The following is a 16,789-nucleotide window of genomic DNA, read 5'->3' on the forward strand; positions in this document are numbered from 1 at the left end:
TGAAACTGAAAATAAAGATAGCAAACAACAACAACAACAACAACAACAACAACAACAACTGCATGGTACCCATCAAGTTTTGCCATTATGCTTACTTGGTGGAAACATGACTAATATTATGGGTATAGAAGGTTCATCTAAAACTTCAACATCAATTTTCTTGGAAACTAGGAGCTGTTGCATGAAAAGCTGCCAGCCAGATATTCAGGACAGGTTCCTCTACAACATATCTAAGGCTCATCAAAATCCAAGACTAACAAGTCTGACGGTCCCTTCATTAGTACTAAGAAAAGACGGGGTTAGGAACCTTAAAGGACTTCTCTGCATGCAAGGCCCCCCCCCCCCCCCCCTTTCCCCATTACAACAAGTTCATCTTGTGGCTGCTGCCTGTAAGTGTGTACATAGATATTACACTTACTTCAGGATATGTCAGATGAGTTACTCATTTCACACAATATGTTTCATGTGAAACTTATACTTATTTTTCATACTTTAAGACAAATATACATTCCAAAAGTTATAATTTTATACAGAATAAAGTTATAATTTTATACAGAATAAAACTAGAATTTCTATTTCGTGATACATATTACAATCAAATTTCTTTGTACACATTGCATGAAAAATTGTCTGCAGATTTTTCTTCTGAGGAGTGTGTTGCACCTGTACAGAAATGAAATATTTCATTTGTTCCTCCAAAACTGATGATGTTTAGCTCCATGATAAAAATAAGAAAAACTTCAACCATGCACCAGAAATTCACAAGACACTATGCAAAAGTCACTTCATATTAAAAATTTCTGTTGCACAAAGGTTTTTTAATGCTAATACTAGCACTTCCAGTTGCAGGTTGACTTTCCACTGAAGAACTGCATGAACTGCAATCAATGAATCTCTTGCCCCAACAAAGAAAGCTGAAAAAAGGAAATAATTCATTAATTTTATTTTTAATTATCTCCTGACAGCCTTACATTAAATTTATTACTTTCACAATTCACTCACTTGTTTTAGGAACTGCTTGGCATTACTGAGAGTTGTTGATCCATATGTAACTCGTTTACTTGTTGGTCCTCCTGCTTTGCCCTGTGAAACCACTCTTTTTTTGTAGGTAACTGCTTTACATTAGACTCACAATTACAGATAAAGCAGACAGAAATAATTTTGAAACTATATGTAAAAACTCACAATAACTATAGCAGCATGAAATTTTAAATATCTGAGGCACGAACACTGAATGATGCAAAGATCATAAATATGCAGTGGAGCAGCAATGTATGCAAAATATACCATGTGAATGGCATCTTTGTAAGGTATACTCTCCAACGGACTCTCAAGAGTTAACTTTCTAAAATAAGTCTGATACTTCCTTCATTTTCCAAAAAGAATTGTGTTACATGCAGCTGGTAGCAACTAGGAAAAAACAAGACAGAACATAGGTATCCACAATACGGGAGGAGGGCACTTGTCCCCTCCTGAAATCTAGGCTACAGACAATATTTATTACAGTAGTCTCATTTATTTCTATAGATAGTTCTCTAGAGTTCTAGAGTTCTACTCAACCACAGAAGTAGATTGCCGAATGTAAAGACAAACACCGGGGCTTTATTAAACATTAGACTGGTTGTCATTTTGTTCGCAGGAAATTATACTGTTTTCTTATCATGGCTGCAGTTTCGATATTGTTTTGTAATCTTGTTGGATATGGACCTTTACAGAAAACTGCCAAAATAGAGTACCTAATCTTTATTTTGTCACTTCATTGTATAGCCATTAATGAGCTGCAAAAATGGACAGTTCCTACACCCAGCACAGTGCACACATGGTTAGAATATGCATGCAACACTCTTTCACAATTCCAAGAACAGCTTCTTTATCTACTGCATATCTTAATCTCAACAGAAGGTTCGCATTTGATCCATCAAGGCTTCCTGAGACTTCATTAAGTTTTACACAGTAGTAGGGTATGAAAAACACAGTCATATTATATCATAGATGTATTCACCTACACTTCATTTGTGGACCCAAATGCAGAAGAACCAATTTCTGCACTGGAAGAGTGGAAAAATGGTGAAATATCATGGTCAAAAAGGTGTTTGTATCTTCTTCAAACACATGGGTCTTAAGACTATATGGGGTGTAGCTCAGCCATAGAGTTATGAGTTTTGTAGTCCAGTTGTCATGGCTACACAATAATGTGCCATATTATGGAGACAAGGACCATTTTCCTTCAATCCTTGGCTGTTAAGAGTTAATTTCATGTTTGCTTTAAAAGATTCCCTTCTTCAATATTCATAAAAAAAGATGTGCTTTGGCTATACTAATGAAATATGCTTACCTTTAAGTTATAACAGTGATCTACTTTCAAAAACATATTGACAGATAAGTGTAGAACATTTACGATGCGGTAAGCTTTGTCTACTTTCTGACAAATTTATTTCTGGGGACACGACACATTCTTAAAGTCAACTAATCAGTTATTTTTTTATATAACACTTTTGAAATCTTGCCCCTTCTTGGACAAATTTCTGCAGGGACCCATGGAACAAAGTGCTCTGACAATACCAGTCACCAATCTCTGTAGCAAGCACAAAAAAAACTAAATGAAGAAAATAAATGCCAAATTTATTTATTCTTATGGTGCTTGACAAGTGAAACATAATCATATAAATATGGTTAAGTCCAGAAAACTAAATTTCTGAACTTTTTCTTGAAATGATTCTTTCAATGACATATTAAGTCTGACAATCTTTATACTAACAACTAGCCTGTTACCTTTGGCTTTGCCCACATGTGTATGTGGCACATATCTCCTCCCATCCCTCTCTCTGTCCATTCCCTCCACCTCCCTTTCTCTTTCTATATCTTTCTTCCCCTCCATTTCTCTTTCCATCTCTTCTGCTGCCCTCTCTCTGGTGATCTCTCTTCCACCCTCCCTCTGTACATCTTTTCCTGCCCCTCTCCCTATAAGGGAAGGGAGTGAGACAGGGTTGTAGCCTGTCCCCGATGTTATTCAATCTGTATATTGAGCAAGCAGTAAAGGAAACAAAAGAAAAATTCGGAGTAGGTATTAAAGTCCATGGAGAAGAAATAAAAACGTTGTGGTTCACCGATGACATTGTAATTCTGTCAGAGACAGCAAAGGACTTGGAAGAGCAGTTGAATGGAATGGACAGTGTCTTGAAAGGAGGATATAAGATGAACATCAACAAAAGCAAAACGAGGATAATGGAATGTAGTCGAATTATGTCGGGTGATGCCGAGGGAATTAGATTAGGAAAAGAGACACTTAAAGTAGTAAAGGAGTTTTGCTATTTGGGGAGCAAACTAACTGATGATGGTCGAAGTAGAGAGGATATAAAATGTAGGCTGGCAATGGCAAGGAAAGCGTTTCTGAAGAAGAGAAATTTGTTAACATGGAGTATAGATTTAAGTGTCAGGAAGACGTTTCTGAAAGTATTTTTATGGAGTGTAGGCATGTATGGAAGTGAAACATGGACGATAAATAGTTTGGAGAAGAAGAGTATAGAAGCTTTCGAAATGTGGTGCTACAGAAGAATGCTGAAGATTAGATGGGTAGATCACATAACTAATGAGGAGGTATTGAATAGAATTGGGGAGAAGAGGAGTTTGTGGCACAACTTGACAAGAAGAAGGGACCGGTTGGTAGGACATGTTCTGAGGCATCAAGGGATCACAAATTTAGCACTGGAGGGCAGCGTGGAGGGTAAATAAAAATCGTAGAGGGAGACCAAGAGATGAATACACTAAGCAGATTCAGAAGGATGTGGGTTGCGGTAAGTACTGGGAGATGAAGAAGCTTGCACAGGATAGAGTAGCATGGAGAGCTGCATCAAACCAGTCTCAGGACTGAAGAAGACGACGACGACGACGACGACGACAACACAACAACAACTCCCTATAGGTCTGCTAATGTGCCATTTCCCAGTCTATCTCGTCCTTACCCCATCTCTCTGTCGGTCTCCATCTCCCCTGTTGTCCATCCCCTCCTATTCCTCTCTCTGAGCATCTCCTCCTCCCCCTCTCTCTGACCATCTCCTCCTCCCCTTCCTATCTCTATCCCTCTCCCCCTCTATTTATCAATCTACTCTCCCCCCTCCCCTCTCTGTTCATCTACTCCTTCACCTCCTCTCTTTCCATCTCCTCCTCCCCATATATGTGCCCACTTCATCCTCACCCTCCCTGTCCTTCTCCTCCAAAATCTGTCCCTCCTCTCCTCTTCCCCTCTCCATCTGTCTATTCCCTCCAGTCCATTCTCTCTCTCCATCCCCTCCTCTACCCATCTCAACTTTCCCTCAGCTACACCCATTTTATGTAAAGACCACCCAAAAAGAACGATAAAGCAGGCCAATACAGCTCCAACACAACATGCCTACCATCGGTGGCCTGAAAACCGTTTCTTAGCCCTGACGTGTAGGCTGCCCTGCAAAGCAGGTTAATGCTACTCCCCCACAAAACAACTGTCATTCAGGGCAACATATATGGCGAGGGCTGAAAAAAAACTTGGTTTCGGCCAATCTCTGCTATTACTGGAGCTAGGAGGTTATAAACATCACAGTGCCAATGCTCGTGAATTTAGCTGTTTGTGTGCCAAATTTAGTTGAAATCGATCCAGTGGTTTGGGAGGAGATCCTAAAAGTACATATGTATGTACATACATACATGCTGCTTTATATTCATAGATGTAAAGGCTACAGGACATTATGTACAGTAAGGAGTGGCACAATTTTATTTGTATTAGTACTGCTAATGTTAAAGATACTGGCTGTTATATTCCACGTTCATGAAAGACTTTTCATTCTTAGCTAGCTTTTATACAAGTATTTGACTTGTGGCTTCCAAGTGTCAAACTGAAATATCCTTATTTGACTTCAGGTAACATACAGAATACATCAAAATTTGATAAGCTGATGCATTTTTCACTGGGCATACTTAATCCTTTGAATGATATGGATATTGTATTTCATTGCATCCTAGTATTTTATGCAAGTATTTCATTGCATCCTAGTATTTTATGCAAGTATTTCATATGACCATTTAGTTGGAATATATATGTCTTTGCTATTATGGCCTCTTGTTTCCATTTTTCTCTTCACTTTACATCCCATTATTTGTTGGGACTGATATCATGATATTACTTTCACTGCTTTTCTGTTCTACGAAAGCTGAGTGAATTTCATATTTGGAATTCATATGTGACTGCACAATAATGGATTCTTAGTAAGAGTAAATATATAGGATAAATCCTCTGATGTCAATAACAACAACACCTCTCCTGTAAATGTTAAAATAACAGTCTGCTGTACTCATCACCAGAAAACCAGATAGTGGTTTCTAAAAAAGGTATGGCAAATAATTCTACAGAACTTGAGGAGTCCAGAAGTTGTGAGGAAATCCTTGTGAAACAAGCATGTTTTAAAAGGATACATTGCTACTCACCATATACAGGAGTCACCGAGTCACAGACATGCACAAAGAAAAGACAGCTATACATTTAATTTTTTGGCCAAAAGGTCTTCTTCTGATGTAGAAAACACGCACACATCTACAACAGCACAAGGGCCCCCCACCCCACCCACCCACACAAACAAAAAATTAAGCTGAACTCTTTGAACTTTGTGTTCTACAGATCAAAATTCTCTCTGTACCTCCATGGTGGTTTCAGGTCAAATGGTTATGTCAACAACATGAATTGCTTCATACCTGGTATGGATCTTCATGACAAGTGGAGCCAGATGGACAGTTACTAACAACCATGGAAGGTGACAAAGCAGTAACTCAGTGGGAGAGGACAAGCTAATCGTTGCACTACAATTTGTTGCCTGTTTCTTGCTTAACAGGTCGATGAAATTAGTTAAATCTATTACTTCATAGGAAATTTAGAGCTCTCAAACCCTGTATTAATCTTCACGACAAGTAGAGTTAGTTGAGAAAGTGGTCCCTAGAGAGTAGGTTAAAGTCAGTTTTCCATTCTATGATGTCAATAAGGGAAGGTAACAAAGCAATAAGTAAGTGGCAGAGGGCAAGTCAATAGATGTGCTACAATTTGTTACCTGCTCCTTGTTTAACAGGTAGATAAAATTAATTACATACACTGACTTGTGAGAAATGTGTTTAGAGCTTTCGCAGCGTGTCGTGGGTGTTAAAATTTGCCAAAAGGAGTATTGGGTGGAGGAGTTGTTTGATTAATTCAGTAAGAGCTGAACTGAGGGAATTATTTGGCGGCAGATAGCTGTAACACATGGTGATCTTCGCAAGAACACAAATTGTGATGTCAGCTACTTGTAGTTGGTGTGGAGTGATCTGGTCGTAACAGCTATCCTTGTTGAGGATGAACACATCTTCTTTAGCTCTTTCACCATCAGAATTGTCCATCCACAGGATTATTTGAAGTGAGTCTCTTGGAATCGTGGGGTTGTCTTATACTAGAGCTTCTTGCTCCTCTGTCTTCAACAAGTATGTGATCTGAATACTGAGGCATGTACTATAGGATGCATTTACTTCTTCAGAGTGTCTTAGTTACAGCCAAGTAAGAATGTTTGAACAGGCATACAGACTGAAAAGTAGGAAACTGGCCAACTTGCCATCAGAAAGACTGTCATACTTTTCAACTAAGTGAATAATATGTGGCATATGGCTGTTACAGTCAAATGCTCCCCTACTTCTATACTCACATTGTGGAAGATGAATAGCAAAAGAGAATGGAATTTTAGTATGGCACGCCAGATGGCATACAAACAAAAATGTAAGTGAAAACTATTTTACACTATATAACATATAACCGCAAAATGACATCTCACTTAAATAGACTAATTTCAAGTACATATTCTGTCTGCTTCTCCACTACTAATGTTTTTCTGAAAAAAATCTTTTTATAATTTAATTTCTCAAAAGGAAAAGATAACTCAGATCCAAGACTTTCGTCACTAACCTTTGTATAATCCACTAGATTTTGGTATTCAATGTAGTTTCCGCCACCAACAACAAACACAATTGCCTCTTGGAATGGCATCCTGTTTCTCGGTATCTGTGAACTGTCTAGTGGTCCTCAACTGTTTAGGATCAAAGTACCTGAAATCTTCTGTTTCTTGTGATGGTCTTCATCTCCATGAGTTCATCAACTAACCTAGTGACTGGTAAATTCTGAAAAAAAAAAAGGAAAGGAAAAATGGAATTATATCAGACAATACAATAAAATAAAATAATGAAAGGGCAAAGAAGAGAAAAAAAAGAAACAAAAACAAATTTTAACAGTGAAATATATATTTTGCAGACAATGTATATATAATAGATGGAAACATTCCACGTGGGAAAAATATATCTAAAAACAAAGATGATGAGACATACCAAACAAAAGCGCTGGCAGGTCGATAGACACACAAACAAACACAAACATACACACAAAATTCTAGCTTTAGCAACCAACGATTGCTTCGTCAGGAAAGAGGGAAGGAGAGGGAAAGACGAAAGGATGTGGGTTTTAAGGGAGAGGTTAAGGAGTCATTCCAATCCCGGGAGCGGAAAGACTTACCTTAGGGGGAAAAAAGGACGGGTATACACTCGCACACACACACATATCCATCCGCACATACACAGACACAAGCAGACATTTGTAAAGGCAAAGAGTTTCGGCAGAGATGTCAGTCGAGGCGGAAGTAAAGAGGCAAAGACGTTGTTGAAAGACAGGTGAGGTATGAGCGGCGGCAACTTGAAATTAGTGGAGGTTGAGGCCTGGCTGATAACGAGAAGAGAGGATACACTGAAGGGCAAGTTCCCATCTCCAGAGTTCTGACAGGTTGGTGTTAGTGGGAAGTATCCAGATAACCCGGACGGTGTAACACTATGCCAAGATGTGCTGGCCGTGCACCAAGGCATGTTTAGCCACAGGGTGATCCTCATTACCAACAAACACTGTCTGCCTGTGTCCATTCATGCGAATGGACAGTTTGTTGCTGGTCATTCCCGCATAGAGAGCTTCACAGTGTAGGCAGGTCAGTTGGTAAATCATGTGGGTGTTTTCACACGCGGCTCTGCCTTTGATCGTGTACACCTTCCGGGTTACAGGACTGGAGTAGGTGGTGGTGGGAGGGTGCATGGGACAGGTTTTACACCGGGGCAGTTACAAGGGTAGGAGCCAGAGGGTAGGGATGGTGGTTTGGGGATTTCATGGGGAGGAACTAAGAGGTTACGAAGGTTAGGTGGGCGGCGGAACGACACTCTTGGTGGAGTGGGGAGGATTTCATGAAGGATGGATCTCATTTTAGGGCAGGATTTGAGGAAGTCGTATCCCTGCTGGAGAGCCACATTCAAAGTCTGATCCAGTCCCGGAAAGTATCCTGTCACAAGTGGGGCACTTTTGTGGTTCTTCTGTGGGAGGTTCTGGGTTTGAGGGGACAAGGAAGTGGCTCTGGTTATTTGCTTCTGTACCAGGTCGGTAGGGTAATTGCGGGATGCGAAAGCTGTTTTCAGGTTGTTGGTGTAATGCTTCAGGGATTCCGGACTGGAGCAGATTCGTTTGCCACGAAGACCTAGGCTGTAGGGAAGGGACCGTTTGATGTGGAATGGGTGGCAGCTGTCATAATGGAGGTACTGTTGCTTGTTGGTGGGTTTGATGTGGACGGACGTGTGAAGCTGGCCATTGGACAGACGGAGGTCAACGTCAAGGAAAGTGGCATGGGATTTGGAGTAGGGCCAGGTGAATCTGATGGAACGAAGGGAGTTGAGGTTGGAGAGGAAATTCTGGAGTTCTTCTTCACTGTGAGTCCAGATCATGAAGATGTCATCAATAAATCTGTACCAAACTTTGGGTTGGCAGGCCTGGGTAACCAAGAAGGCTTCCTCTAAGCGACCCATGAACAGGTTGGCGTACGAGGGGGCCATCCTGGTACCCATGGCTGTTCCCTTTAATTGTTGGTATGTCTGGCCTTCAAAAGTGAAGAAGTTGTGGGTCAGGATGAAGCTGGCTAAGGTAATGAGGAAAGAGGTTTTAGGTAGGGTGGCAGGTGATCGGCGTGAAAGGAAGTGCTCCATCGCAGCGAGGCCCTGGACGTGCGGAATATTTGTGTATAAAGAAGTGGCATTAATGGTTACAAGGATGGTTTCCGGGGGGAGGGGGGGGGGGGGGGGGGGGGGGTAGCAGACTCGGTAAGGATTCCAGGCGTTCGAGAAAGTGGTTGGTGTCTTTGATGAAGGATGGAAGACTGCATGTAATGGGTTGAAGGTGTTGATCTACGTAGGCGGAAATACGTTCTGTGGGGGCTTGGTAACCAGCTACAATGGGGCGGCCGGGATGATTGGGTTTGTGAATTTTAGGAAGAATGTAGAAGGTAGGGGTGTGGGGTGTCGGTGGGGTCAGGAGGTTGATGGAGTCAGGTGAAAGGTTTTGTAGGGGGCCTAAGGTTCTGAGGATTCCTTGAAGCTCCGCCTGGACATCAGGAATGGGATTACCTTGGCAAACTTTGTATGTGGTGTTGTCTGAAAGCTGGCGCAGTCCCTCAGTCACATACTCCCGACGATCAAGTACCACGGTCGTGGAACCCTTGTCCGCCAGAAGAATTACGATGGATCGGTTAGGCTTCAGATCACGGATAGCTTGGGCTTCAGCAGTGGTGATGTTGGGAGTAGGATTAAGGTTTTTTAAGAAGGATTGAGAGGCAAGGCTGGAAGTCAGAAATTCCTGAAAGGTTTGTAGAGGCTGATTTTGAGGAAGAGGAGGTGGGTCCCCCTGTGACGGAGGACGGAACTGTTCCACGCAGGGTTCAATTTGGATAGTGTCTTGGGGAGTTGGATCATTAGGAGTAGCATTAGGATCATTTTTCTTCGTGGCAAAGTGGTATTTCCAGCAGAGAGTACAAGTGTAGGACAGTAAATCTTTGACGAGGGCTGTTTGGTTGAATCTGGGAGTGGGGCTGAAGGTGAGGCCTTTGGATAGGACAGAAGTTTCGGATTGGGAGAGAGGTTTGGAGGAAAGGTTAACTACTGAATTAGGGTGTTGTGGTTCCAGATTGTGTTGATTGGAATTTCGAGGTTTTGGAGGGAGTGGAGCTGGAAGTGGGAGATTGAGTAGATGGGAGAGACTGCGTCTGTGTGCAATGAGAGGAGGTTGAGGTTTGCTGGAAAGGTTGTGAAGGGTGAGTGAGTTGCCTTTCCGGAGGTGGGAAACCAGGAGATTGGATAATTTTTTGAGGTGGAGGGTGGCATGCTGTTCTAATTTGCGGTTGGCCTGTAAGAGGATGCTTTGAACATAATGATCCAACTCCCCAAGACACTATCCAAATTGAACCCTGCCTGGAACAGTTCCGTCCTCCGTCACAGCGGGACCCACCTCCTCTTCCTCAAAATCACCCTCTCCAAACCCTCCGGGAATTTCTGACTTCCAGCCTTGCTTCTCAATCCTTCTTAAAAAAACCTTAATCCTACTCCCAACATCACCACTGCTGAAGCCCAAGCTATCCATGATCTGAAGGCTGACCGATCCATCGTCATTCTTCCGGCGGACAAGGGTTCCACGACCGTGGTACTTGATCGTCGGGAGTATGTGGCTGAGGGACTGCGTCAGCTTTCAGACAACACCACATACAAAGTTTGCCAAGGTAATCCCATTCCTGATGTCCAGGCGGAGCTTCAAGGAATCCTCAGAACCTTAGGCCCCCTACAAAACCTTTCACCTGATTCCATCAACCTCCTGACCCCACTTACACCCCGAACCCCTACCTTCTACCTTCTACCTTCTTCCTAAAATTCACAAACCCAATCATCCCGGCCGCCCCATTGTAGCTGGTTACCAAGCCCCCACAGAACGTATCTCTGCCTTCGTAGATCAACACCTTCAACCCATTACATGCAGTCTTCCATCCTTCATCAAAGACACCAACCACTTTCTCGAACGCCTGGAATCCTTACCCAGTCTATTACCCCCGGAAACCATCCTTGTAACCATTGATGCCACTTCTTTATACACAAATATTCCGCATGTCCAGGGCCTCGCTGCGATGGAGCACTTCCTTTCACGCCGATCACCTGCCGCCCTACCTAAAACCTCTTTCCTCATTACCTTAGCCAGCTTCATCCTGACCCACAACTTCTTCACTTTTGAAGGCCAGACATACCAACAATTAAAGGGAACAGCCATGAGTGCCAGGATGGCCCCCTCGTACACCAACCTATTCATGGGTTGCTTAGAGGAAGCCTACTTGGTTACCCAGGCCTGCCAACCCAAAGTTTGGTACAGATTTATTGATGACATCTTCATGATCTGGACTCACAGTGAAGAAGAACTCCAGAATTTCCTCTCCAACCTCAACTCCTTTGGTTCCATCAGATTCACCTGGTCCTACTCCAAATCCCATGTCACTTTCCTTGACGTTGACCTCCATCTGTCCAATGGCCAGCTTCACACGTCCCTCCACATCAAACCCACCAACAAGCAACAGTACCTCCATTATGACAGCTGCCACCCATTCCACATCAAACGGTCCCCTTCCCTACAGCCTAGGTCTTCGTGGCAAACGAATCTGCTCCAGTCCGGAATCCCTAAACCATTACACCAACAACCTGAAAACAGCTTTCACATCCCGCAACTACCCTCCCGACCTGGTACAGAAGCAAATAACCAGAGCCACTTCCTTGTCCCCTCAAACCCAGAACCTCCCACAGAAGAACCACAAAAGTGCCCCACATGTGACAGGATACTTTTCGGGACTGGATCAGACTCTGAATGTGGTTCTCCAGCAGGGATACCACTTCCTTAAATCCTGCCCTGAAATGAGATCCATCCTTCATGATATCCTCCCCACTCCACCAAGAGTGTCTTTCCGCCACCCACCTAACCTTCATAACCTCTTAGTTCATCCCTATGAAATCCCCAAACCACCTTCCTTACCCTCTGGCTCCTACCCTTGTAACCGCCCCCGGTGTAAAACCTGTCCCATGCACCCTCCCACCACCACCACCTACTCCAGTCCTGTAACCCGGAAAGTGTACACGATCAAAGGCAGAGCCACGTGTGAAAGCACCCACGTGATTTACCAACTGACCTGCCTACACTGTGAAGTTTTCTATGTGGAAATGACCAGCAACAAACTGTCCATTCGCATGAATGGACACAGGCAGACAGTGTTTGTTGGTAATGAGGATCACCCTGTGGCTAAACATGCCTTGGTGCACGGCCAGCACATCTTGGCACAGTGATACACCGTCCGGGTTATCTGGATACTTCCCACTAACACCAACCTGTCAGAACTCTGGAGATGGGAACTTGCCATTCAGTGTATCCTCTCTTCTCGTTATCTGCCAGGCCTCAACCTCCGCTAATTTCAAGTTGCCGCCGCTCATACCTCGCCTTTCTTTCAACAACATCTTTGCCTCTGTACTTCCGCCTCGACTGACATCTCTGCCGAAACTCTTTGCCTTTACAAATGTCTGCTTGTGTCTGTGTATGTGCGGATGGATGTGTGTGTGTGTGTGTGTGTGTGTGCGAGTGTATACCCGTCCTTTTCTCCCCCTACGGTAAGTCTTTCCGCTCCCGGGATTGGAATGACTCCTTACCCTCTCCCTTAAAACCCACATCCTTTCGTCTTTCCCTCTTTCCTGACGAAGCAACCGTTGGTTGCGAAAGCTTGAATTTTGTGGGTGTGTTTGTGTTTGTGTGTCTATCAACATCAACATCTACATCTACATCTACATTTATATTCCGCAAGCCACCCAACGGTGTGTGGCGGAGGGCACTTTATGTGCCACTGTCATTACCTCCCTTTCCTGATCCAGTCGCGTATGGTTCGCAGGAAGAACGACTGTCTGAAAGCCTCCGTGCGTGCTCTAATCTCTCTAATTTTACATTTGTGATCTCTTCGAGAGGTATAAGTAGGGGGAAGTAATATATTCGATACTTCATCCAGAAACGCACCCTCTCGAAACCTGGCGAGCAAGCTACACCGCGATGCAGAGCGCCTCTCTTGCAGAGTCTGCCACTTGAGTTTGTTAAGCATCTCCGTAACGCTATAACGGTTACCAAATAACCATGTGACGAAACGCGCCGCTCTTCTTTGGATCTTCTCTATCTCCTCCGTCAACCCGATCTGGTATGGATCCCACACTGATGTGCAATACTCAAGTATAGGTCAAATGAGTGTTTTGTAAGCCACCTCCTTTGTTGATGGACTATATTTTCTAAGGACTCTCCCAATGAATCTCAACCTGGTACGCGCCTTACCAACAATTAATTATATATGATCATTCCACTTCAAATCGTTCCGCACGCATACTCCCAGATATTTTACAGAAGTAACTGCTACCAGTGTTTGTTCCGCTATCATATAATCATACAATAAAGGATCCTTCTTTCTATGTATTCGCAATACATTACATTTGTCTATGTTAAGGATCAGTTGCCACTCCCTGCACCATGTGCCTATCCGCTGCAGATCTTCCTGCATTTCGTTACAATTTTCTAATGCTGCAACTTATCTGTATACTACAGCATCATCTGCGAAAAGCCGCATGGAACTTTGGACACTATCTACTAGGTCATTTATATATATTGTGAAAAGCAATGGTCCCATAACACTCCCCTGTGGCACGCCAGAGGTTACTTTAACGTCTGTAGACGTCTCTCCATTGATAACAACATGCTGTGTTCTGTTTGCTAAAAACTCTTCAATCCAGCCACACAGCTGGTCTGATATTCCGTAGGCTCTTACTTTGTTTATCAGGCGACAGTGTGGAACTGTATCGAACGCCTTCCGGAAGTCAAGAAAAATAGCATCTACCTGGGAGCCTGTATCTAATATTTTCTGGGTCTCATGAACAAATAAAGCGAGTTGGGTCTCACACTATCGCTGTTTCCGGAATCCATGTTGATTCCTACATATTAGATTCTGGGTTTCCAAAAACGACATGATACTCGAGCAAAAAACATGTTCTAAAATTCTACAGCAGATCGACGTCAGAGATATAGGTCTATAGTTTTGCGCATCTGCTCGACGACCCTTCTTGAAGACTGGGACTACCTATGCTCTTTTCCAATCATTTGGAACCTTCCGTTCCTCTAGAGACTTGCGGTACACGGCTGTTAGAAGGGGGGCAAGTTCTTTCGCGTACTCTGTGTAGAATCGAATTGGTATCCCGTCAGGTCCAGTGGACTTTCTTCTGTTGAGTGGTTTCAATTGCTTTTCTATTCCTTGGACACTTATTTCGATGTCAGCCATTTTTTCGTTTGTGCGAGGATTCCTCTGTGAAACAGCTTTGGAAAAAGGTGTTTAGTATTTCAGCTTTACGCGTGTCATCCTCTGTTTTAATGCCATCATCATCCCGGAGTGTGTGGATATGCTGTTTCGAGCCACTTACTGATTTAACGTAAGACCAGAACTTCCTAGGATTTTCTGTCAAGTCGGTACATAGAATTTTACTTTCGAATTCACTGAACGCTTCACGCATAGCCCTCCTTACGCTAACTTTGACATCGTTTAGCTTCTGTTTGTCTGAGAGGTTTTGGCTGCGTTTAAACTTGGAGTGAAGCTCTCTTTGCTTTCGCAGTAGTTTCCTAACTTTGTTGCTGTACCACTGTGGGTTTTTCCTGTCCCTCACAGTTTTACTCGGTACGTACCTGTCTAAAACGCATTTTTACGATTGCCTTGAACTTTTTCCATAAACACTCAACATTGTCAGTGTCGGAACAGAAATTTTCGTTTTGATCTGTTAGGTAGTCTGAAATCTGCCTTCTATTACTCTTGCTAAACAGATAAACCTTCCTCCCTTTTTTTATATTCCTATTAACTTCCATATTCAGGGATGCTGCAACGGCCTTGTGATCACTGATTCCCTGTTCTGCACTTACAGAGTCGAAAAGTTCAGGTCTGTTTGTTATCAGTAGGTCCAAGATGTTATCTCCACGAGTCGGTTCTCTGTTTAATTGCTCGAGGTAATTTTCGGATAGTGCACTCAGTATAATGTCACTCGATGCTCTGTCCCTACCACCCGTCCTAAACATCTGAGTGTCCCAGTCTATATCTGGTAAATTGAAATCTCCACCTAAGACTATAACATGCTGAGAAAATTTATGTGAAATGCATTCCAAATTTTCTCTCAGTTGTTCTGTCACTAATGCTGCTGAGTCGGGAGGTCGGTAAAAGGAGCCAATTATTAACCTAGCTCGGTTGTTGAGTGTAACCTCCACCCATAATAATTCACAGGAACTATCCACTTCTACTTCACTACAGGATAAACTACTACTAACAGCGACAAACACTCCACCACAGGTTGCATGCAATCTATCCTTTCTAAACATCGTCTGTACCTTTGTAAAAATTTCGGCAGAATTTACCTCTGGCTTCAGCCAGCTTTCTGTACTTATAACGATTTCAGCTTCGGTGCTTTCTATCAGCACTTGAAGTTCCCGTACTTTACCAACGCAGCTTCGACAGTTTACAATTACAATACCGATTGCTGCTTGGTCCCCGCATGTCCTGACTTTGCCCCGCACCCGTTGAGGCTGTTGCCCTTTCTGTACTTGCCCAAGGCCATCTAACATAAAAAACTGCCCAGCCCACGCCACACGACCCCTGCTACCCGGGTAGCCGCTTGTTGCGTGTAGTGGACTCCTGACCTATCCAGCGGAACCCGAAACTCCACCACACTATGGCTCAAGTCGAGGAATCTGCAGCCCACATGGTCGCAGAACCGTCTCAGCCTCTGATTCAGGCCCTCCACTCGGCTCTGTACCAAAGGTCCGCAACCAGTCCTGTCGACGATGCTGCAGATGGTGAGCTCTGCTTTCATCCTGCTAGCGAGACTGGCAGTCTTCACCAAATCAGATAGCCACTGGAAGCCAGAGAGGATTTCCTCCGATCAATAGCGACACCCATCATTGGTGCCGACATGAGCGACCACCTGCAGATGGGTGCGCCCTGTACCCTTCATGGCATCCGGAAGGACCCTTTCCACATCTAGAATGACTCCCCCCCGCTATGCACACGGAGTGCACATTGGTTTTCTCCCCCTCTCCTGCTGCCGTATCCCTAAGGGGCCCCATTACGCGCCTGACGTTGGAGCTCCCAACTACCAGTAAACCCACCCTCTGCGACCACCCGGATCTTGTAGACTGAGGGGCAACCTCTGGAACAGGACAAGCAGCCATGTCAGGCCGAAAATCAGTATCAGGTAGAGACAGAGCCTGAAACCGGTTCGTCAGACAAACTGGAGAGGCCTTCCATTCAGCCCTCTGGAATGTCTTTCGCCCCCTGCCACACCTTGAGATGACCTCCCACTCTACCACAGGTGGGGGATCAGCCTCAATGCGGGCAGTATCCTGGGCAACCACAGTCGTAGTTTGATCGGGGGATGCGTGGGACGAGCTGGCCGTCCCCGACAAACCCCCATCCGGACCCCCACAGTGATGCCCATTGGCAACAGCCTCAAGCTGCGTGACCGAAGCCAACACTGCCTGAAGCTGGGAGCGAAGAGATGACAACTCAGCCTGCATCCGAACACAGCAGTTGCAGTCCCTATCCATGCTAAAAACTGTTGTGCAAAGAACGTCTGAACTGATCTACAGAGAGCGCAAAAATCGACACAAAATTTAAACGGTTATTAAAATACAAGATTGCCTAGTAAATGCAGTAATGCTGCTACTTGCGCACTGCTGACACACTGCTCGGGGGCGGAAGGAGACTACGCCATTTTACACTATTCGGGTACTAAAACGCGATGCTACAACTCTCAAATACTATAATACGCCTGAAATTTATGAATTAAACAATGCAAGTACCAAAAACAC

General features: G+C 43.9%; 1 protein-coding gene across 1 annotated transcript in view; it reads right to left on the bottom strand.

Moving 5' to 3' along the window:
* Positions 1-504: 504 nt before the first annotated feature.
* The window catches only part of LOC124803111 (protein sly1 homolog), a 245,983-nt gene continuing 229,698 nt past the window's right edge, over positions 505-16,789 (bottom strand). Inside the window, 5 exon segments of the mRNA XM_047264268.1 lie at positions 505-914; positions 1,003-1,083; positions 6,950-7,051; positions 7,053-7,115; positions 7,117-7,161. Of these exon segments, the coding sequence (XP_047120224.1) occupies positions 885-914; positions 1,003-1,083; positions 6,950-7,051; positions 7,053-7,115; positions 7,117-7,161 (321 nt within the window). The 3' untranslated portion in view covers positions 505-884.

This window comes from Schistocerca piceifrons, chromosome 6 (assembly GCF_021461385.2).
Source record: "Schistocerca piceifrons isolate TAMUIC-IGC-003096 chromosome 6, iqSchPice1.1, whole genome shotgun sequence".
NCBI lineage: Eukaryota > Metazoa > Arthropoda > Insecta > Orthoptera > Acrididae > Schistocerca > Schistocerca piceifrons.